Genomic DNA, 24,764 nt, shown 5'->3' with positions numbered 1-24,764 from the left:
CACCTGGTGGAATGCTTACCAGAGATAATACAGGCATCATCATACCAAGGACTGGGGAATGAGCAAGTGACCTAGTGGCAGCTCTGAATGCTTATCTTTGTCTTCCTAACTTCTCAGTCATTTTGTATTGAATAATGTGGAAAACAGAATTGAATGTAGCTGGACCACAGAACCCGCAGCTTCAGAAGCTAAGAAACAGATGCCTATTTACCTTTGGAAGTGAGTTGACAGACAAACCTTGTAAAGGTATTTTTAACAAGCTAAAGTTAAATCAAAGCAAAAGAACCAATGCAGATTTTGTCAGTCACATCTTATAAACAAATGATTTCCAGCACCACTAGTTCTGTGCTGACCTGAGTATGACTGAGGAGTCTGGAAAATTAGCACTGGGCACTGTTTGTGCTAGCTCTTCATGTCTGGTTTACTGTGCTGTCCAGTGTCATTTCCAAATCTCAGGGAGGAACACTCTTATTTGTTAGAAGTGAAAACCTGATCCTGGTGTGTTCCTGATCCGAAACAAGTATATTTAAATAGGATTTCATAAGCTATCATAATAAATGCTTTATGAAATACTGTGCATTTGCAAAACCATGAAAGTATAGAGACTTCAGATAAGAGTAAGTCCACGTACTTGATTTTCAAATCGTTTTTTGTGGCAGGGCATAGAAGTTGGAGCTTTTGCATACATTTTCCCTTGGTGGATTGTTTTGTAAAGATAAAGGTTTTGGCCTGAAATTAACACCCCTCACAATCAGGAAAGCTCATGGCATGTAGAGAAATATCATTCATATACAAATTAAGGATTTTAAGAAAGCTGTCTTTTGATAGGGAGAAAAATAGTATTTACAACTTTCATCTTGTTTGCAGGTAGAAAATGATCTGATATATTTATCAAACAAGCAGAATTCAAAGTGTGTCTCAATTAAGGGTTCCTAAAGCTGAGAGAAGAAACATCAGATGAGATGCTCTTTTATTCAACTTTTGTGCCATATTAATTTTTAAATGGTGCATTTACATTTTGCAGGATGGTTTAAAGCTTGATGGAAGGCTAGACTTTCTAAAAACCTCTAGAGATGGCAAAGGAACAGTGTGTAAAGTTGGGCTTTGAAGCAGTAGACTTCTCTTTCACCACGAGGAGGCTCTATTGAATAGTAAAACATTTTTCTATAGAAGCAAGTAAGTGATGCCAGGAGATTCCATCGTTAGAAATGAACATATAAAACCCCCTAGCCTCAAAACATATTCCAGGTGTCCTTCCCCCTTGAACTTCTTTTTCCTTTATCTTTTTCCTTCTTTTCTCCCCCTCCCACTCCCAATTTGTTATACCTACAAACGTGTGAAACATTTGCTAACAGGATTTAAACGTTCTATCCTATAAGCTTTTAGGTTCCAAACCAGTTTTGATTCTTCAATACAGATACTTCAAGCATAAGTAAGATTTTTCTGCTGAAAGTATTTCACTAAGGAGTAAATAAAAATATTTAAAGTGATAGAAAATTCCACTCTCAAGAGAATATAGTACCTTTTTTACTTCTTGCTGATCAAATATTCAAAATATGGAGTCTGGGCAGCAGTGCACATGTTATACTCCTACCTTTTCCTTTGTGGCAGTGTGTGCATATTTGGCTTAAATTAAGTTTTCTGAAATTTAGCATTTATGACAGCAACACAATTGATTTCTTTTAGGAATACAGTTCCTTTTTTGTTTGTTTGTTTGTGTTGTGCAGAATTTCTTTTTTCCTGGAAGGAATATACTAAAAAAAAACAACGCACCACCACTGTTGTTGTTGGTTTGGTTGTTTAGGGAAAAGCAAATTGACATCAATATTCTAGATTTGTTTCCAAAGATAGTTTCCTGCACTTCCTTTCACATGCTGGGTAAAACGTGTCACAGTACATGTGCAACTGTATTTCAGTACTTTGTACCTCTGGGTTTTTTTCACTATAATTAGAAGGCAGAATTTTTATGAGGTTTGAGAAATTGTTTCTGGGGATTTGGGGGAAGTTTGGATCAGTCTGTACAACCCTATTGTGGTAATATTTTACTGCAAACCTGAAGCTTGGATTGGAGCAGATATAGAAGTAACTCATCTGTTTCTGGCATTATTTTCTCATATGGTCAAGGCACTCAATCTGATCTTCAGTACAGAGCTGTTTCTGTAAGTGATGGAAGAAATGCCTTAGAAGTAAACAGCTTATCAGAACATCTGTGAATCTTGCATGGTTCATAGCTGTTCTTTTGACACCATACACTTGAATCTACAATACACTAATATTTTCTCTGCTTGCCCCTGGAAGGTCTTCAACAAAGCACAAAAAATAACCAGCTTGTGGTTAAAGTACAGGCAGAAAGTATTTAATTTTACCTGTTCACACAAGTACTCAACTATTTCTTATCCAACATCATGTAAATATATCCCAAAGGTAAAGGCAAGGTCAGATTGCTAAATGTATCAAGCTTGCTATTACAGTACAAGAATTTGTTTTATTTTCATGTACAGTTTCAGAATATAGAAAACATAGAAAATGGTATATTTTAAAGGCATATTATGTAGAAAGAATATCCTAAAACATGTTTGTCCCATCAAAACTCTTAATTCAGACTGGTCTGGTATTTGGGTTTTTTGGTATGCAGAACTTTCCTATCTCTTGTGTTTTCTATAGCATCATGTGTATCCTGCTGTTTCTACACTGTGGTGTCAACTTTTCTCCTTTGATTAAAAGGAGAGAGCTTTTACTGTGGATTGAAGCTGTGATTACATATATATATATATACATCTTCTGTTTAAATATTTGCTCTATATATGACTCAAGCATTATCAAGTGAAGAAGCTGAAGAAGTGTCTCTTCAAGTCAGTGGCATAACACCTTAACTTACACTGTTAGAGGACTGTCTTCTAGATTAAAGTTTTAACCCATATTTGCATAAGAATTTCCCTTACTATTTCACATTTGAATAAAACTAGCAAAATGCCTAGTTAATAGTCTACCTGCTTTCAACCTTAAACCTGCATCTGTTTCTTTAAGACAGATTCTGCTTGCTAGCAAAATTCAGGTTTTGAATCTGAAATGTATTCGGCAAACTGTAGAAACACTTTTTAAAAAGTAAGGTAATCATTCCTAAAATTTAGAGCATTCCTACTAAGAGGAATAAAAATGACAAAACAGTACCATCATGCTAGACTGATGAGAATGCATTTTGCTGACATAATTTGATTTTTTTTACTATATTATTACTTTGAACATGCTGTCCTGCTTACTCAGCTAATTTAACAGTCCTGCTGGGCTGTCTTTACTCCCAAGCAGAAAGCAGTACACGCCAAAGCATTTTAGGATGTTTAAAGAATGGAGGTGGAACTTCACAACCTATTATGCATGTTGGAGGCAGTTCGTATACAGTTATGCACCTGAACTTCTACTCTGGGAGAGAGCGAGGATAAATTATCTGAAGGAATGGGTCAGACCATCAGCTGATGTATAATGCATGAAGTGTAGACTTCAGAGCTACAATACTTTGTAATAACGAGTTTGTCCTACATTAAGTGTAAGACCTCATTCAAAACCCATTTACTTTTTTTATTGCCTGTGTATTGGGCCAGCTGTAGTGTATATACTGAAATAAATAAATGGTTAGCGCTTTTAGAGAGTCTATATTTAAGCATCAAAGCTGTGACTACCAAGAAAAAGCCACATCATTCATTCTTCACACTGATCTCCCAACTTCAAAATCGTCATAAGCCAAAGCCAGTATTACACTGCTGAGCAGTTAAGCCTGGTATTACAGTAGAGATTTATCTTACACAATTACTGAAAACAAAAATCACCAAGTCATTCTGTATTGAAAAGCTGTCATGGAATTCATAGGCATAGTAACTGCACTCTGATTTATTGAGTATGAGTGTTTAGTTCAAGTAAAATCCACAAAAGAATTTAGAACTAATTTTGTAAAGGCCAATTTCCTAATAGGCAGACTCAGGAAATGCTTTTGTAAATTATGTATTAGTCATGAAATCACTACATAAGAAAAGCCTGTTGTAAGAAACAGCTGAGTTTGGATCTAAAAACCTGAATGTGGCATTGCTTGATCACTGTTTTACTTGCAAATGTGCATATGTAGGCAAGGTGATGCTTTTTCTTCCCCTTTTCTTCTTTCAGAAAGACTATGAGAAATGCAAAACTAAAGGGATACAGGACTTGAGTGGAGTGTTTCTTACTGCTCAGACTATTCTGGTCCCAGGTTGTGCAGTGAATTTGCTGGTAAATTCTCCTGCCAAAGGCTCTGTAAGCTTAAATTAAATATGAAAGAGAATCAAGAGAATAATTGCTGGAGTACAAAAAAAGAGCTGTTTACTTTTCCAAAGCAAGTGGTTTTAATAAAAGCTTGATGACACTTACTGCACATTACAAATTGCAGAACACTAGTCCTCTGCCAGAACAGACACACCGAGCGCAGCTTTTGGGCTTTGATAATTGTTTGCCTTTTCACTGTGATCTGGACCTCCTTTTTTGTTCCTCCTATATTTAACCTGTTTCAAAGGGAGACATCTGGTCGAGGAATATAGTTAGCACACCGCTTACAAATCAATTTGGATAGGCCAGGAGCAAACTGTTAGTGTCTAACAAAGAGCAAACCCTTCATGAAGATGAAATACGTAAAAGGTTCTGTCCCACTCAGCATCCTGACCTGTAGGTGCCAGGTATTCCATTAAAACTGCCACTTTTTGTCACTCAGTTTCATATCAAGAACACAGTACGTTTTTAGAGAAACAACACCTTTACTACAAAACCATGTAGATGATTATATACAAAATGGTTACTGGAATTTGGTTTTGTATAGCAGTGACAGAAATAACTAGCTGCTGACATTTATTTACGCTTCCTTAATACTAGGTACATAACACCACTGATGAGAGTAAAGGCAAATGCAATCCAGGCTAGGACGAAGGAATAGCCATACTGGCCTTCATAAACTTCAGCCATGTATTCAGTGCTCTTGTGTAGCTCTTCGTGCCTATCTGTATAAATGGAAGCTGCAATCATAACACACAGACCTGGAGGAGGAAGAACATAATAAAGTTTAGCATCTTGAATTATTATCAATATGCTAACAACTATTCACTGTATCTCTTCTGTCAGCTGCCTCCACAAATGTCTTTTTTTTTTTTTTTAGATACTCATCTTCCATCCTCAGACTGAACTGGGAGCATTTCAGGACACATTTCCAGTTTCTTTGGCACGGTTTAAATTTGAAGTGCTGCTGTGTATTTATGCCATTTGTAGAGAACACACAATTATTCTAAACATCTGGATAGTTTTAAAGACAAACAAAAAATAAGGCAGTACCTGCTTGCAACAATTACAGTTATTTAATTTGTTCAAGAAGTTCAAAATCTCAGATTCCTTCCCTTCAAAGTTTAAATGACTTTCTTCTAAGCAGTGATGTCACCCCTGTTTCTGCCTAGAAAGTACAGAATCCAGCAGTTCACTGCCTAAACAAATATAAAGGATAACCTATGGCCTCACAAAGTCTACATATTTCTCATGCAGCTCATTCTTTTTGACACCTTTTCCCCCCTTTCCTATTTTCATATAAACATCATTAAAGTCACAAGTGTTGAAAAATCACTCACATGAGAGGAGCTGGATAATAGAGGTTAACACAAATCTCTCTCCTTGCTTCAGACGGAAGAGTTGGAGAATGAAAACCAGAAATCCCACACAACAGAAAATTGTAGATAGGATCATGGCAGCCTGAACAGCCTGAATTGACTGATACTCTGCAAAAAACAAAAGCAGCCTTGATTAACATTACAATTTCTCTCCTTGCCTACTCCTGTAAATGGGTAGAGGGACAGAGCTGTGTTCTGTAAGCAGGAAGCCAGCAGATACCGCAAACCAGCTGCACATGCACTGCCTAGGGTGGCTCTTCTCTGCTTCCTTGGTATTGATACAGCCAGTGGTTTAAAGAATTTTAAAAGTTTCTCATAAAACCAAATAAAATATGAAACAGAATATTTATCCCACACCACATCCTTTGCTACCATCAATGTACTGAAAGCACAGTGAAACTGCCAGGTGTCCCAGACAGCTCACAAATGCAGAGACAGCTCTGCCCACTAAGACACAGGATATATCCACACTCAGCATAAAAGGTCCCTTCAATTCAGTTTTTTCATCTTGTCAATTACTTCCCTATAACTAGGAGCTAAAGTAACCAATAATTTTGTAACTACATGTAGTTGCTTTGTGTACCTTTGCTGCAGTGCTAAGCTACATAGAGAGCTCCTACAGCACCCGTCCTCTGGAACAGCTATACTGCAGTTGTTAGGTCTGTGAGCAGCACAGGTACCCAAGCTACTTAGCATCTAGATAATTCAGGTCCCTAATTTCAGTGGATTCAGAGTACAAGAGTAATCAAATGCATACTGGTGCATTAAATCCTCTGTTAAAATGCCAGCCTGTGTTCTGATTTTCTTCCACTTTCCCCCCCATTCCTGTACAAAGCCAGTATTTTCCAGTTCTTCTTTGAAAGTTAAATTCTGAGACAAACTCCATCATTTCAGCCACACTTTCAGATGACTTCACTGTTTCTAAACTATTTTTTTAAGAATTCCTTAGTACTCATTGTCAGTTGTTTGTGTTTAGTCTTGCACTGGGTTTTCAAGTGCACCTGACAGTTCCTTCCAAACTGTTGGGATAGTTTGCTTTTCCAAAATGAAAAAGCAGTATCACATTTTTAGAAGACCTGAGTAGTTGGAGCATGCAGAAAATACATCACATATTATTTGTCTCTGCAAATTTTATAGTGGTTTCACCAGATCTCCTGCTAAAGGAACTGTGACACAGGCATGAAGAAACACTCACCTCTGAATTGATCAGTAATAGCCATACAGATGCTAGTATTTGTGGAACACACTCTCCAGACATCTGTAGAAAAATTCTCTCCTACCCACCAGGCCTGCAAAATAAAGTAAAATATTCTTACAGAAAACCAGACAAACAAAAAACCAAAGCAAACCACAAAACACTAACTCCTCCCCCCAAAAAAAAAATCCTTAGTTGTGTCTCCTAACTGCACACATCAGCTGGAAAAAATTCTGTTCAGGCCTGTTTAGCCTGGAGAAGAGGAGGCTCAGGGGTGATCTTATTACTGTCTACAACTACCTGAAAGGGCATTGTAGCCAGGTGGGGGGGGGCCTCTTCTCCCAGGCAACCAGCAATAGAACAAGGGGACACAGTCTCAAGTTGTGCCAGGGTAGGTATAGGCTGGATATTAGGAAGAAGTTCTTCACAGAGAGAGTGATTTCCCATTGGAATGGGCTGCCCAGGGAGGTGGTGGAGGCACCGTCCATGGGGGTCTTCAAGAAAAGACTGGATGAGGCACTTAGTGCCATGGTCTAGTTGATTGGTTAGGGCTGGGTGATAGGTTGGACTGGATGATCTTGGAGGTCTCTTCCAACCTGGCTGATTCTATGATTCTATGATACTGAACTGTTCAAACTGAATTTGAGTTCTAGTAGCATTGTGGAATAAAGAAATGTATCATTGTTCACATGTCATTTTCATTTTATACCTGTGTGGAGCAGAAAAGGGAATAGATGGCAATCCTAGCACCCAAAGCACAAGCAGTTCTCCACCATTTGGGCAGAAGTTTCAGATAGTGATTTTTTTCAAGATACCCAGACAAGATCTGCTTTGTTCATCCAGACCCTATTGAGGATGCCCAATTCTTAAAGGCTGGGCATTTTTCAGTTTGCAGGAAACAGCAGGCTATACATCTATGAAACAAGCCCTTTTCTGGTTCCTGACACTGAACTGAACTAATGTCTACTGAACGCAGCTGGGCTGTCAAAGTACAAGTGCGGTATGCACACTATGGCACCTACCTGGAAGTGCCTAGCAAGAAATTCTGGGATATTTCTATGTTAATGGTTTAACATTTAACACAAAATGGCACTGCAATGACTGAAAAAGCACAGGAGCATTTGTAAATAGACTCCCTGGCCAAGTATCTCACAGGGAACAAGATTAGCTGATAACGTGGCCTTATAACATGATGCCATACAAATGTAAGACTTGTCAAGTCTTACCCATGTAAACCATGAGCATGTGTATTGTGCTAGTTCGAAGCTAGCTAGAATGTTTTGGTGAGAAGAATTAGATTACAGGCTGTGAAAAGGAAACAGTGGTGATGTCTACTTCACTCATAGGCTTGCTAAGATGTATAACAACAAAAACATTCATATAGATAACAGAGTCGCTCTCTGGGCTTTGTGGGCTGCACCTCTCTCTCTAACCTAACCTGCCACCTGTGTGACTAATCCATCTGCTTCCTAACCCCCCTGGCTGACCCTCCAAACTGCCTTAAACATAAAGCAAGATCTAGGGTAAGGTAGAGGGGTGGGAGGAAGGTGGAAGGGTGGTTCGGAGCCCCTCCTGGGGACTCAGGTTTCTGGGAGGGCTGTTGTGTTTCTGTATGAGTTTTTATTTCCGTATATATTGTAAATACCTGCTGGTATATTGTGCTAAACTGTAAATATAAAGCTTCATTCAATTTCCAGAGCCACTGGGTCTAGTTTGGGTGATTTTCCAAAGTGGGGGGGAGCAGGTAAGACCCAAACTATCATATGTATTCAAGGCACTTTTGTTACAAAAGAGAGATCATAGAATCATAGAATTGTCAGGGCTCGAAGGGACTTCAAGGATCATCTAGCAAAGAAACACCTGTGTGTTAGAGGGGGAAAGTGACAACACTTACATTGTCAATAGTTGAGATGAACAGCAGTGCTGCTGAGGTTATGTGAAACACAATAATGAAAGCCAGAAGAATCAACATCCTTGATCTGTGGAGGTTTTAGTCTGAGAAAAATCTGTTAAAAATAAGATCATACATGAACAGTCTTTAAAAGCTGTCAACAGATCAGCCTGTCATTACACTTTTTCACTGTGGCTATGAGTAGTCAAGGTCAGCATGAGAGTGTTTCAGAGTGAGATGTTGTTAGTCAGGAACATCATGTGCAGTTTGAGTCCACAGCATGTGCTCTTTCTCCAGAGATAAAAGATTTCACTTAATCGGACTTAACATCAGCACAACAGTGTTCTGTTTGTTATATGTGACATGTAACTAGTAGCATCACTGGTGTTAAATGAACTCAGAACTTGAAGTGGTGCCAAGGGCTGCATTTTGTAACCTGCCAGTGGGATGGCTGCAGTGAGTAAATACCCAGAGAAGTTCCTTTCTGTGTGCTTCTCCAGCAATGATATAAAACTCCTTCACATTGACTTTGAGAGAAGTGCTTTTCAACCATGCTTTCAGAGTAGGAAGAAATGCAGATTTCAAAAGGATACTTGTAAAACAAAACACAGGGCATCAAGAACTGTCTCCCAGATTTAGTAACAACCATGTTGTACCTCAGGGTTATATAGATTGTCCTTTGCTCATATAGTTGCAAGTTGTACTCATTAATGAATGACTTAGGGCTACCATTTGCTTCAATATATTGCCCTGACTGGTAGAGCTGAATAAACTCCTTAGTCATATAATAATCCATTTAGTTATATTATGTCTAGTCTCTTAATACTCTTTGTAGTCTACCTATTAACTTCATACTTTATGTAATCCATTTATTACCATTTCACATCTCAAATGAAAAAAAAAAAATCTGATTTACAAAGGAACTACAAACTTTATTTGAACTGGAATTCCCAGGAAATCTGAGCACATAAACATGTACAATTTCTTGGTATATCTAGTATCTTTTTCTTCTTCTTGTGTAAAAATGCTTGCCATTTAATATATGTTATATTCTACAAGGAATCTGCAGTCTTGCAGATCTTTTCTTTGCATTTAATGTGTACCATTCTGTAGCATTATCTGCATGCTCATTGGTACATTCATCCATTTTTCTCCTCTTCCTTCACTTTGTGCACATTCTCTTGTGTTCAGTGATCCCATACACACAGCAAATATCCAGAAGGCTGTTACTTTTTTTTAAAAGCCTTTTATGATTTTTTTTTATGTCTAACCCTCTCTCCCCTACTGCCATTGATAATGATTGTGAACCACATAAAGAATTTAACCAAACAAAAGGACCCTTTTGAGGGCATTTTAAAAGCAGCTCTACTGGCATTGTCATCAGGCCAAAATACAACTCCTCTTTAAAACCTGTTACAAAAACATGGCAGCATATAAACACACCAAATAGAGACTAGAAGTTCCGGACTAACCCTTTACATCTACACTGTAGGACAGCGTTTTACTGCAGTAGATTATTACAAACACAAAGCCAAACAGCATCAAAGTGCCTTTGAGAAAATAGCATTGACTAGAAAATATTAAAGCTGGATCTGATTGGAATGACTGTAAGGGAAAGCTAAGTCAAGTCCTAAAATAAAGAAAACAGCTTTTCTAGCTCTCATTCCTTCCCATTTTCTCACTGTTAAACTTGGCCTTCTCAGCCAAGACAAAAACCAGAAGTGGTAATTTCCTCCAAACAGCCAATTCTGACATATGACTCAAGATCCTATGAATCTAGTTCTGCTTCTAGAAATGTCATTCACAGCTCCGTATCGAATCTTTCTTGAATGAGAGGAAGGAAGAAGGAAAAGAAGGTATTCTGTGGTTTCATATAGTGCCACATCAAAATATTTTCATTGTGAAATGTGGCAGCCTTCACACAGCACTCTCTGGTCTTGTGGTTGGGTTTGGGTTTTTTTCCCTTTCAGTTGTTGTACAGATGGTATCTAAGCAGACAATAATGCAACAATTATCTGCCATAGAAGGAGAGAGAATCAAATTGTACTCGGTCTTACTCTAGAAATAACAATACAATTTCATCTGATTACATGAAGCATCATAAAGCAAGAGACAGAAAAATGTCACCTAATTAAAACCAATCTTGCAAAATCAAGACTTGCCAGCACAGAAAAATCCACTCAAATCTTCAATCAAGTGAATATTTTTGTTTCAGTGCTTTCCATAAACAGAAGTGTTTCAAACAGGATAGACAAACGTGTATGGGTGATGAGAAGATATAAGTTTTACCCAAATAAAGCCAAGATAGAATGAAAAAGGTTTTGGTTTGTCTTAAAAGAATAATAATAAAGGTCAGTAAGAATAGTCTGATGCTTCTGTTCTTAAGTTCATTCATAACAACGACTTTTACATACATCCTTCTGATTTGCTGGCAATGGCTCCCTTCATAAACTACTCTAACATCTGTGCACACAGTGCTAGAGCAACTCAACACAGACACGGGAGTTAAATATGCTGGGGAAGGAGACAGACTAATTCCAAGTAATTAATACCAAGAAAAGACAAGAAGTAGTTATTACCCAATCTGTCATACCTGAGCAGGGATCCCAGAAGTGCGTGGAAAATTCTGTAGACTTTAAGACTCTTAGCAATTTTCTCTTCCCATTAAGACCAAAGAGTGTCTCTGGATCATCACAGCCTGTGCAAAAAGTAATGATCCACTCTAACTATGTAATCTTGTGCAGGAAGCAAAGAGCAGCTCCCTTCTTCTAAGATGCAGCCAGCAACAAAGTAGAAGCTCCTACAGTATCTGCATCTCTTCAAAAGCAAGAAATTCTGGACTTTGTCTCTCAATGAGTCCTCCTCCACTCCAGACAATGACAAAATCTGAGTTTATTTTGGAGACTCAAGATTTTTCCACTCCCTCAATCAGAAGCTCTTTCCTCCCCAGTCCTCTGACAGCCTGCCTGGGTATCTCTCCTAGAAGCAGCCTGCTTGGGTATCTTTCCTAGAAGCAGGAGCTCCTTTCCTCTCTCGATGAGCAAGGGAAGGACACAGTTTTGTTTTCACACAGAGAATTTCTGAGAATGCTGTTTGTATTAACATTCACAATCCTTACTGTAATAAATTTATTACTAACCAGACACTTTGGTAACATCCTACGCTGTGTACTAACTGTAGATCTCTTTGGTTTTTATTCATCATCAACTGTTTCCCAAGGGCTCTCTTCAGGTTCACAGTTGTTCCCAGTTCTCTAGCAGCAGCCGAAGCTCATGTAGAAACTTGCTAAACCAACAGCATGTTGTTCCAATTGTGAAAAATGCATTAATTATAAGTACCAGAGCAGGGCCCAAGAGGTTGTGGGATCTCCATTCTTGGACATCTAATAAGCTGGCTGAAGCAAAGCCCAGAGCATCCTGACCTAACTCCCTCCCTCAACAGCCCCCCTCCAGCTCTCAACAGCTATTTCAGGAGCATCCCTGTATTAATCTCCAGCAAAGCTCTGACAAAAAAGAACATAAAATTTTACTTAGGTCATCCCATATGACATTAAAAACAGATTCTGGAGTTATAGTAAGATGACATTGAATGTCAACATGAATTCCTCAACTGCAAGCCTCAGCATTTAATATCACTTTATAAAGTATGTCTTAAGGCAGAAAAGTGCAGGTACAGCTGAGTTGGAAGTCGAGTACCACTGAACCCAGAAAGAGTAAGTTAAGAGAATCCTACTGAACACACCCAGATTTGCTGTACTAATAAACTATCACATGAACGCTGTTAAGTTTTAGGATACTGACACAAAAAAATGAAAACAGAAGGTCAGTTATGGTAAAAAATAGTATTTTTTCAATTAGTGCAGAGCAACTTTTTCCCACTAAGACTCCAGCACTGCCTCGTTTTGTACAGGGACAAGAAATGCAGCAGTTGCACTTACTTTTAATCTTTGCAGTAATGCAGACTACTGGAAACAGTAATTTGCACTTTGATTACGAGAGCCTGGCATGCTACACAAGAGGTGGCTAAGAAGGGCCTCTGTTATCATCACAAGACATGCAGAGGCAGGTACCTTTTTACAAGACTAAACAGTACAACAATCACAGAAGTGCACAGTAAAAAATAAAAGTCTTCAGTCTCCAGTCCAGGGCTCCCAACATTTCTGTATTGCAGTAAGCAAATGTGTTACAAAATTGGATTGCCTCCCTATGCCAGACTCCACCTCTCCACGGGAAAAAAAAAAGCCTCAGTTTATCTATGATAAAGTTTATCTTTAATGTCCAGCAGTACATAGAAACATGCTTGTTTGACGTTCTTCTGCTGTTTAGTACAGCAAGCAAGCAAAAAGGAAAACTCTGTTTTTGATGGTTCTCAGCAGAAGGTTTATCACTGCTTTCCAGTCCAGACGTCATCTCTGCAACCCATGCTTTCATTTCCCCCCATGAAGTTAATTTCTGCTGCCAGACTTTTTCTCATGTTTGTGCATACTTGCCTTTGCAAGCAGAGAAACACATAGCACAGTAGGTTCATCCTGTGCTCATTTGCATTGAGAAGGCTGAAGTTTATCCTACGACACTGCCTGCTGCCCTTGCTTCCTAAGATCAAATCAGGGTTTTTTTGTATCATCTTCATCTGAGCCCATGTATGAAGAAAACCTCAACACAGACGATTCTGGTTTGTACTCCTAGAAACACAGTGAAAGTATCGCAGAACAGCTCCTGCTCTTACAGACCAAGGCTGGAGGTGTGCAGACTGTTCAGCACCCACATTTAGTGCTGAAAAGGCACACCCAAAATAAGTAGAGGATCCTGCTGAACGAGTTACTGTACCTGCAGCTTTCTGCACTGAGATTTTTCATTGCAGCTAGAACAGCAGGTCTTCAGGCCATGCACAGGCATTCGATTCAGCTGAGCTTTCCTGAGGTCACTGGTGTAGAACTGAATCAAAGCAAGCCTTCTTAACTATCAATTCTTCTGCCCCTCAGTGCTATAATTAAATCTGCATATGTGATGTTGGAAGAAAAAGCTTGTACATTGGTGGCATGAGAAGTCTGTCATCTTGTGATACATCATAAGATGTTTGGATTGACATGGTAATTGCTTCATTTTGCTCAGCTTTCTTGTGCCACATCTCATGGTGTCTCATGACACAGAACTCAGGAATTGGCTCATGTTTTGCATGTATCGTAGTCTCTAAACTTGCATAAAACGCCCTGGTTTATAAGGAACAGAGTGATACTGTTAATATTTTTGTTTTCTTTTACCAAATATTAAGGTTTCTGTGGGTTTTTGTGTGATTCTTAGAACTAGAGCCAAAAGTTGAGCAAGTACAGACAGCAGAGTTTCTCCCAAACTAGCAAAAGCTTTGAGGATTTCAATAATCCTTCTAATGCCTAAATATCAAACACATAAAGGACAAAAAATCAGGAAATTTAACACCAAAGGAATAATTATACTAGTTAAAACAAGTTACTCCAATTTAATTACTTCTTCTGAGTTAATTTGACAGTTTGAAATGCCAACATTACAGGACATAATTTACTGAGTGATATTCTTTAAAATGAGGCAGATAATACTCAAACTCTTAACACTTTCTTTCTACACTTAGTCTTTTCAGTGTTCTCCAAGCTGACTAGTGCTCTGACCTTATTCTCAGTCTGTGGTGTCTGTGCATTAATTCACCATTTGAGTACTTTTCATTTGATCACCTACCTGATATTCTTTAAAATGAGGCAGATAACACTCAAACTCTTAACACTTTCTTTCTACACTTAGTCTTTTCAGTGTTCTCCAAGCTGACTAGTGCTCTGACCTTATTCTCAGTCTGTGGTGTCTGTGCATTAATTCACCATTTGAGTACTTTTCATTTGATCACCTACCTGTCACGTTTTGTTGCTACAAGGTTAAGCTGGCCACACTTCCAAGCTGGAAGGTTGGCCTGATGCAGGTGTCCAGTGCAGCAGCCCACCCTCACTGTCCTCAGTGTATTGCTGTGCACATACCTCTTCTGTGACACACTGGGATCCTTTCCATGTCAGCTACGAAAGAATCCTTCTCTTGTGCAAAAGATAACCACATCCTTGTACTTTTCTTATTTTTTTTCCTGGGTCATCATTACATATTGGGAAAAAAAAGTACAACTAAAGCAATCTAGCTCTATTTCAGATGATTACTTGGGAGACTTACTTTAAGGAGCCAGCCTTTAAACATTTCATAGGACAGGAGTGTTAACCTGGAAGCTAACATTACTTGTAGATTATAAACTGCATGCAAAGATTTTGGTGCCAGTAATCCCTGAAAAACTTATTGATAGTTCCCTGTTGCATGAACTGAGCTGCTACTGTTAGAGCTCACAGGTGTACAAACTGCACACAAAACAAGCACTCTCTTTTATTAAAGTCTTATTGTAAATTGATTCATGGAATCATGTGTTGTAGAACTTAATCCTTGCCACCCTGTTCTTCCTGTGCAGAGGTAGATCCAAATTCTGACCGGTTTTCATGTTCAGATGTTACAGAGCTAACAGTCAATACCAGCAGTGTGTCCTCTTTCAACCAGTGATCTCATGAGCCAGCCAGCAAACCTCCAGAAGTGTTGGTTGGCTCTGACTAGACCTCTACGACACTGAATGGGACCCTGGGAGGGAAGCGCAAAGTAAGAGTCAAAGTCAACAGAGCAGACAAGTCCCCACCCATTTTTTTCTCCTGCTATGAAGCTAAACATGAAGAACAATGTATACTCTTCAAGAAATAAAATTTCTGGACCCTATTTGATGCTGACCAAAGAATCAAGAGGACTTAGTGTCCTGTCAGCCCCTAGATTGCACAGACACCATCAGGTCTTTTAACTTCTGAGCAATCAGTTGCTTGAGAACACACTCAAGCCCGTAGCAATTTGCGCTACCTATTTTATGTGGAAGGAAGAGTGCTTCTCACTTATACTTCCAGCTGCTTTTCAAAGTCCTTCGTCACAAAGCAAGGAAATCAGAAGGAAATGAAACAATGTTCCCTGCACAGAACCACTGTATGTAGGCCAAAATAAATCAATACAGCAAAAATTAATTTATGGTATTCTCTAGAGCTCTAATTACAATATTTATGCTTTTGTAACTCAATGCCTGAAAATGAAAACAGGAACATCCTGACATATTCAGACTTGTGGGTGCAGGCTGTGTTAAGACCCAGCAATCTCCACCACAATTAAAGGTGTCAACTGCTTGTATAGTGAAGTACAGGGGCTTGGAGACAAACTGGCAAGACACGGTATAACTCAGTTTTACTCCAGCTTCTTTCAGCAAATCTTGCCTTGAAACCAAAGCCTTGAGGTCTGCTTTTAGTGTGCACTGAGATTAATATAAATGTGCACAGTGAACTTAGCACGAGTGAGCTCATGATCTTGTTGTACAAATCACCTATGTGTGAAGGGATACTAAAGAACCCTTTCAGCTCTTTCTGAATCTATTTCATAAACCCAAAATCTATTTTCATGAACTCTCCTCAGAAGGCCTGCCTAGTTAAAAAAGCAGAACAGACCACGCTTACAGTTAGCCCTGGCAAATCTTCCCTAGACCTTCTCCATTCCCTCTCACTCCATTCTCCTCATTAGATCTATGCTATTAAGCCAGAACTCCAAAACTGGGGAAATTGTAACTCCTCTGCTATCCTATACATTTCCAAACAATAACAAGAAAATAACTGCATCAGAAAATGCAAAGTGCTAGTTTTGAGTACTGAGACCCAGAGCAGCTGATGTTTCTAATTTCTTAGGAATGCTTTTAATAAAATTTTGACCCAGGGATGCCAGGACTGCTGCCACTTCTGTAACTCTGTCAGTCATTTATTTGCAGACAAGTTCGGACTGGGTTTAGACTTGCCCTGCCACTCCTTTCACTATGGTCCTACTGTGCACACTGCAGAAGGAAGTCACTCGGCCATGAAGCCTCTGTGGGCAGACTGAGCAGAAGAGAACGGGCAGGACCTACTGGAAAACACAAACGTTATGACCTGTCGCAGGGTGGGGAAATGGCAGTTGAAAGAAAATGAGCCTTGTGACATCTCACCTGAAAATCCTAAAGAACAGCCTCAAGCTTACAAGACTCAAGACAGATGGATTCAAACACTCCAGCAAAACCTGTAACAAAAACCTAACAGCCACTACATGCTGCAGCAGATTAGCAGGTACAGAAACCTGCTACCTACACTGTCAGACTTTAACCCTTCATATTTTCAAAACTTCTCTTTAGAGCATCTTGTGTCTTCTGCAGAAAGACAATCTTTGTTCTCCTCTAGCAGCACAAACCAGCATCTTCCTCAGAAGTAAATTTATTACATGCTCTTTTTCCCTAAAGCACTTGTTCTCACAACTGCACTTTTACACTACATAACCACCCACAATCCCAGATTTAATTTGTCACATGTGGACAGGCTGGATGGGTGGGCAGAGGCCAATAGGATGAGTTTAACAAGGCCAAGTGCAGGGTTCTGCACTTTGGCCACAACAACCCCAAGCAGCGCTACAGGCTGGGAACTGAGTGGCTGGAAAGCAGCCAGGAAGAAAGGGACCTGGGGGTACTGGTAGATAGTAGCTGTAGATGAGCCAGCAGTGTGCCCAGGTGGCCAGGAGAGCCAGTGGCATCCTGGCCTGTATCAGGAACAGTGTGGCCAGTAGGATGAGGGAGGTTATTCTTCCCCTGTACTCAGCACTGGTCAGGCCACATCTTGAGTGCTATGTCCAGTTCTGGGCTACTCAATTAAAGAGAGATGTTGAGGTGCTGAAACGTGTCCAGAGAAGGGCGACAAAGCTGGTGAGGGGCCTGGAACACAAACCCTATAAGGAGAGGCTGAGGAAGCTGGAGTTGTTTAGCCTGGAGGAGGCTCAGGGGTGACCTCATTACTGTCTACAACTACCTGAAGGGAGGTTTTAGCCAGGTGGGGGTTGGTCTCTTCTCCCAGACAACCAGCAACCATCTCAAGCTGTGCCGGGGAAAGTATAGGCTGGATGTTATGAGTTCTTCACAGAGAGAGTGATTTGCCATTGGAATGCGCTGCCCAGGGCGGTGGTGGAGGCACCGTCCCTGGAGGTCTTCAAGAAAAGACTGGCTGAGGCACTTGGTGCCATGGTCTATTTGACTGGATGATCTTGGAGGTCTCTTCCAAGCTGGTTGATTCTATGATTCTATTCTATTATTCTATGTCTGTTTCTAAATCCCAGCACCCCTGTAGGTTATGACAACGGTGAGAGGTTGACTGCCTCACTACCAAATAACACCTGAGTTACAATTCATCTCTAAATCAAATCCTACTCATGGTTTGTACCCTCCAGTCTGCTTGTCTGCCTTTCAGTTTATGCTCAGAGTCACAGAGTCACATGCCTTTGGAAAAATGCTAACAAAAAATGTTCTTTAATGAAAGATACCCCATGGAAGCAATTTGCTCAAGAGAGCAGTTCTCAAAGGGCACATATTGTCTGAGAAACCCCAGCAGTGATTTGAACAAAGGAACTGCTTGCATACAGTAGCTTCTGGTTTCTTAACCAGACAGAGATGTATTCTCTCAGCAAAACCTTGTTACATATATTTGCAACTTGGAGTATGTATGGGTAGAGCTTAACTGTACACTTAGAACTTGAAGAAATGGACACATCATTTCAGCCTTCCCATGAATTCTTTCTGCTCAGCCAGTTTGCTTTAAGTTGTGTGCCAGATACTACTTCAGCGTAAACAAAGCTGTGGAATACATTAAAACACTCTTAACAATCAAGCTGGTCTAAAAGTACTAAAAGCTTGTTTTCCTAAACTAAATAAGACAAGAAGTTCTTGTTCTGACTTGTTCATTTTCAAAGATGAAGACAGACTGGGGGTATACTCCTTTGCAGGTCAAGGCAAACACATAGAAGGAGGAACTGTTTAACCTGAAGATGAAAACAAATGGCTATAAATCAATTGTGAGCACATTTAGCATGGAAATTATAACTCTTAGAGCTGTGAGGTTTGGGCACAACCTCACAAATCACCACAGTATGGGGAAAAAAGGCTCATCTCCACAAAAGGGGATTGTGTGCAGGCTATCAAACAGTTTCTTCAAGATTTCCATGTGTTTTGCAACATGGTTTTGCATGATACCCTTGCACTGGGCACTCCACTGAACTCTCTCCTGGAGCAATGCCAACTGTTCATCTGTACAATGGAGTAACACAAGTGGAGATTGTGGGACTGACAACACACAAACAGCTTTAAGGGTGGATTCATTGCTAAGGTGAGCAGTAAAACTAGAAAGAGTGAGCAAGACCTGTCTCCCTTTTCTGAGGGTCATCTAAGAACCACCACTGCCTCCCAACACTCAAGAGCCAGAGAACTCTTTGAAGCCTGCTGGCACAGTCCTGCTGCTGGCTCTGGGTATCAGACAGCTGTTTCATGGAGCCAAGACAATGACATGGGGGTGTACCAGTAAGCTTTTCAAGCTATGAGAAGCCTCCTGGGAACCTGCTTTTAAAGCAAATAACTGAACTGAGGTGTGGTCTGGCCTCACCTCTGCTCAGTCACTGTGTGGCCACATATTGGTGTCAAGCTTCTTCCTGTTCAAGGCCTCAGCAGGACAGGGAGGGACAGACCAAGTGAAATACCAGATCTTTTCATCAGGTTGACAAATTGTGTCCTCACTCTGGCACAATGAAAAGCAAAGTAAAGCACAAGCTGTAGCCTTAACTCTGGACATTAATACAGTTCTGAGAGCAAATCTCAGACTCTGAGCTCTACTGACTGCAAACTGCTGCTGATCCAGAGATTATTCCAGATACAAGAGAACAGCTTGAGTGACTTATGTTTTTCCACCTAATTAACCAACAAACAAAGGCAGAAGAGGTCTGTTTTTCCAGACTGAAAGTGATGCATTGAATTCAGTAGAAATGAAAGCTGATATTGTTTTAACTCTGGCAGATGCTCTTTGGAAATGGCTAGCATTTAAATGTGGTACATTTGCTGCTGAAAAATTTTCAAACTGCTTGCTTTGATTTGGCTTTGACTAGCTCTGTATTGAGAAATTTGGGGGTTAGTTATTTCAGAGTTTACACATCATCTATCAAGAGTGTGAAAACACATCTCTGTTGACAGTACAACAGTTGGGTATAAAATAAAAAGAGCAAACCCTTCCACAACTACTATTTTGTTTCACTGCAATACTGTATCATATAATTAGATTTATTGCTCAGTCTGCCTTCAGAATGTCACTTTTACATTTTAATTTGTAATTGGTGCAATTAGAGTAAAACTTAAAGGCTGCCACGTGAACTCTACCAGTGCAGCCAGAAAGATTTCCCATACTTGTTCCACTGCACAGTTGAGCACACCTCATTGCACTGCTCAACACTCTGGCTGCTCAATGGAAACAGAGACCAGTCACCTCCTGCTATTATCTGCACCAACTTAGCTCTACCCTGTGGCTCCTCCCAACCAGGCTCACTGCCCATGCAGTGCCTGGGTGACTGCAGAGTCACATCTCTTTGCACTAAATGCCAGGTAAAGTCTCCATCAATCATGCTGACAAATGGGCAGGCTCAACCAGCTCTTTTCAACTCCAAATCAAACTCTCCTTGGAGTGTCTAGACTTTGGTTTGTTTCTGTTCTTGAATTAAGCAGGTGGTTTGCTACTTCCATGGATAGAGAACTGTCAGCCTCAGGGACCAAATGAGTCTACAAACTGACTGCAGCAAATGCATCTCAACACGTGGATATCTGGGGACTCTGGAAGATCACTTCCTATCTGGAGGAAGGCCATAACTTTAATAGCTTTCACAACACTTCACATCTGCATTGAATACCTGAGGTGTGTTCATACTGCCCATCTTGGCTGTTTGCAGCCTGTACAATTCCAGGCACAGGATGGTGTTTAAGAATCTCTGAAGTAAAGCATAAATACATATCCTATAGCCATCTCTAAGGGGTGTTTGAGTCAGCCCACTTTCTGCCCCACCTACAGACTTCTGTGAACATCTCTACACAGCCAGAGGGTTGTGTTTTAAGGTCACGCCCAAATTATGAGGCTTCACCTGGCATGCACATACCATCATTAAACCTGCCTATGAAACTTCATAGGCAAAATAAAAAGGCGTAATTACATTTTCTCCATTCAGTGAAGGAATAATAATTCCTTTGATGGATGAATTCAGGCAACCAGGCTTTCTCTTGAATCCCACCCAGCAAAAATCTATTTTCTAAAAATCAAGATGCTTATCTTCCTAATTAAGTCATGAGCATCACCTGACATACTGAGATATATTCTACAAAATTATCTTCTCTCTGAAGATACTAAATCTTTTCCACAAAAACAGTGAAGACCAAGACTCCACCACACAGATCACTGCTTTACTTTGAGGACTGAGAAAACAAACAAACCCTAACAAACACTGAACAGCTTCATGAATGGAATTCCTTAGTGCTGTGCTTATGCTTCCCCTGCTTTCCCTCTGAGACCAATCTGATTTCAATAAAAGCTGTGCATTCCTTTCTACTTTCAAATTTGGCTGTGCTGGAGTATCTCATGGATTTTATATAAAGTGTCTGGTACACTTGAGAGCATATCTTTTCCTTACTAGCTCCTGTAAAAGTGTCTCATTCTGCTGTATCTTCTTCCAACAGACACATGGCAGCAGGACCTGCAAAGTACATCTTGTGCCATCTAGCAATATAAAAGACCTTGTCACCAGTGACCTACTTATCTCTTTAACCAAACACATTCTTGTACTGATTTATGTGGCGGTGTCATGTCTTACATGATGCTCAAGATACAAACAGAAGTGCTAAGTGGAAAACCAAAATACAAACAAACTACTGAAAAGGGACAAATCTCCTTATGCTACCATCCATCTAAATCTTAAATAGACAGGGAAACAGCACTGTGAAAGGAGACAGACAACAACAACAACATACTTAGCAGAAGTGGAGGAAAGTCTTTCTCCTCTAAACAGGCCTATGGAACTCATGAGTATTACATTCTGCTAATCACTGTAGGAATATCAAACCCAAGATGGAAAACAAACCTTGAGATGAACAAAAGAAAACTCATGTTAATGGAAGTTAGAGAAATATCTAAGGCAATTTATATAGGATATATTAGCAAGAGATGCTAATAAATCAAGGTATGAGGATTGCATTATCTGAAGGCTGGTATAAGATGAAGGCAGAGACGTTTATTTCTTTTAAGCAATGTTGACTAGAAACAATAACTACAACATCTAAGATTTGAGGCAGACCCTTGTCTAAGAGGAAGATGTTGCAGCAGCTTTCAGTCTTGACCTGCTCAGTCTGTTGAACTGCTTCCTTTATTACCAAGGTTTTTAATCTGTGTAGGCAAATAGAATACCCTGGTTTTCTTCACTGGCAGATCCACAGCATAATCAACACTGTTTGGGTACTTATGACAGAAGTCTTTCCAGAGACCACAAGAAAAGAACATAACACCAGCAGTCTCTTGTCTAATGACAGTGTGTTGAGCTTATTTTAAATCATATTAACACACTGTTTTCTTTCCCAAATGAGCATACTAGCAAGAAACTGATCACCTCCTCAGTTTTCATGGTATTACTGCATTTCACCTAGAGCTAGTTCCCTGGCTGAGCTGACGTGGTAACATCCATGTCTGCCATGCAGCTGACATGATAAAATCTGCACACATTCAGCATGAAGGAACAATCTTCCCCCATGTAGCCCAGCAGTCTGTTCTCCAGTTTTATTCCACAATGTTCACAAAGGGATGCAGAGGACAGCAAAAACTATTTCTTCAATGCCTTTGAAGCAAAGGTCAAGTCCTTACATCTTACCCTGCATAAACTCATGTCAGCTTCCGGTGAACATGTTTTCCACAGTAAGCAAGTACCGCAGCTGCAACCCTTAGCATGGCACATAATTTGCCTCAAACTCTCTTAATAAAGTAGCTGGACTCTCCAGCAACCTGCAAGTCATGTTCCCCTCCTCACTGAAACTCATGCCCAGCATTCCTCCGTTATTTTTGTGGGTTCCTGCCGGTACATGCTGCAGCCACCTGCCATCTGTCCTGGCAGTCAAGCCTTACAGCTCTTTTCCTGACCTACCCTAGAGTGCCTGGACATTAAAGCCTCCAAAATCAACACCAGAAGCAAGTCTGGATGGAAGAATCATTACAGAAAAACCATCTGTTCAGGGAGACAAGACTCACTTTACATCACTAACATACCAGCACTGTACATACAGAGTCTTAAGTGCAGAGAAGTGCTATTTTTTTCCTTCTTGATGGAGACTGGCCAGCCATAGTTGTTTGTTTCCAAAGTTCCTAAAGAACACTCTAACTAAATATAGTGGGTATTTTACAACATTTTGGCACATTTCTTCACAGCCCTGTATCAAGTCAGAAGATACGTCTAAGACACTGAACTGCAATAATTACTGATCATTTACATATTATTTCCAGGCGTTTGGACAAAAAAAAACCAAAAACAAAACCGACCAAACAAAAATCCCACCAACCTTCCTGCACCATGTGAATAAAGTATTTCTGCCAAGGAAATCAGATGAGAGGCAGAACTGCAGGTTTCTTGGTGGCACCATTCTGTGAGCAGGAGCAAGCCCTAGCTACGCCTGCTGAGGAACAGACAGCACTGCACTGTTCTTTTCTAGGGATGTCCAAACAAGGAGCCGACTTCTAAAATTCAGTATTTGGTTTTACAAGTGGCCCATGTTAGCAAGAGCTGCTTGTCCGGCACCTGGCACATAACCTCCCGGGTCTAAGCTGGACATTACAGACAGAACAAAAGCAACAGTGAGTGACAGACTAGCTTAGTAAAACTGTATCTTGAATCAAGTGGAAAAACGTTTAACGTTGGCAGAAACTTCACAAACCGAAATCTGCACCGAATTATGTCTAAGTGTGTTTTCCTTCCACTAGAGGGGGGCAGCTGCCAAAACCCATCGAGCGCCGCTGTGCTGTACCCGCACTCCACCATCAAGCACCGAAACCCGGGCAGAACTGTCCTGCGGAGACCGACAACTTGCTGCTGCCCTGGCCCAGCCTTCGCCTCTCTCGCCGTGGGCCGTTTTCCCGCCCTGCCTCGCTGTCGAGCGGCCCGAAGCGAGCCCCGGCGGCGCTCGGGCGAGCCCGCCAGCCCTCGAGCCGGCTTGGCACCGCGGCTGCCGACGTGCCGCAAGAAAGTTTGGTCTGTAGTAAACAAAACCCTTGAGGTTTTGGGGTTTTGGTTGGTTGGCTGTTTTTTTTTGCCCCCCACCCCCCCCTTTTTTTTTTTTGGCAGTGTCCTCCTCCCCTCGCTGGCAGAAACCATCCCCGGCCCCGCTCAGACCTGTGCCCCCCATCCGGCCGCGACTACTCACAGGGGCGGCGCGGGCGCGGCGCGGGGCTGGCGGGCAGCACTCCGCGGGCTGCGACCGTCTGGCGGCGGCTGCCTCCCGCCCGCCCTCCTGCAGAAATGATGTCAGAAGCCAACTGGGTGTGGAAAGAAAATAATGTTCGAAAGTGCCCCTCGCCCGCCTGCGAAGGCAGAGAGGTGCGTATGAGAGAGCTTGTGTGCAGAAGGAGAGAGGGACGGGACGCACTCGGCGAGAACTTTTCCCCGCCCGTTTCCATCCGCGGAGGGCGGAGGCAGGGCGGGCGGGCATGCAGGCGCGTCGCCGCCCGGCCCTCCCCGCGGGCGGTCGGCCGGCCCCAGTCTCCCACGGCCGGGGCTGGTCCCGCGAGCGCGGCACCGACGGCGCTCCCGGATCGTGGCGCCTGGGCGGTCCGAGTGCCGACCGCACGGCATGCTACGGGGCGGGAGTTTGTCTCGCTTCCCCGAGCGGCCCCCGACCTCCGCCGCGGCGGCGTGGGCTGAGGCAGGAGCGGACCAGGCGCTGGCCGGACAGAGGAGTGACCGCTCCGTACCCGGCAGCGGTGTGTGTGAGGTGGCGGGGCGCTCGTCCCTCCTCCGCACACTCGTCACGGAGAGGGACGGCTGTGTCCCTCCAGCCGCTCGTTACCAAGGAGAAGGGCAGAGAC

General features: G+C 41.4%; 1 protein-coding gene across 2 annotated transcripts; it reads right to left on the bottom strand.

The window, feature by feature from the left end:
* Positions 1 to 4,346: 4,346 nt before the first annotated feature.
* EMP2 (epithelial membrane protein 2) lies at positions 4,347 to 24,450 on the bottom strand. 2 transcript variants are annotated; one of them, XM_064153019.1, is made up of 6 exons: positions 24,104 to 24,450; positions 11,349 to 11,453; positions 8,759 to 8,870; positions 6,865 to 6,958; positions 5,631 to 5,777; positions 4,347 to 5,051 (listed from the first exon to the last, which is right to left on the bottom strand). In XM_064153019.1, the coding sequence occupies exons 3-6, from the start codon at positions 8,834 to 8,836 to the stop codon at positions 4,867 to 4,869; spliced, it is 504 nt and encodes a 167-aa protein (XP_064009089.1). In that variant the 5' UTR covers positions 8,837 to 8,870; positions 11,349 to 11,453; positions 24,104 to 24,450; the 3' UTR covers positions 4,347 to 4,866. The 2 variants fall into 2 exon arrangements, with proteins under 2 accessions (XP_064009089.1, XP_064009088.1); XM_064153018.1 differs by lacking the exon at positions 11,349 to 11,453.
* Between the last annotated feature and the right edge of the window lie 314 nt (positions 24,451 to 24,764).

This window comes from Pogoniulus pusillus, chromosome 13 (genome assembly GCF_015220805.1).
Source record: "Pogoniulus pusillus isolate bPogPus1 chromosome 13, bPogPus1.pri, whole genome shotgun sequence".
Lineage (NCBI taxonomy): Eukaryota > Metazoa > Chordata > Aves > Piciformes > Lybiidae > Pogoniulus > Pogoniulus pusillus.
The sequence above is the reverse complement of the archived record's forward strand: the minus strand, read 5'-3'. Positions and strand labels throughout refer to the sequence as shown.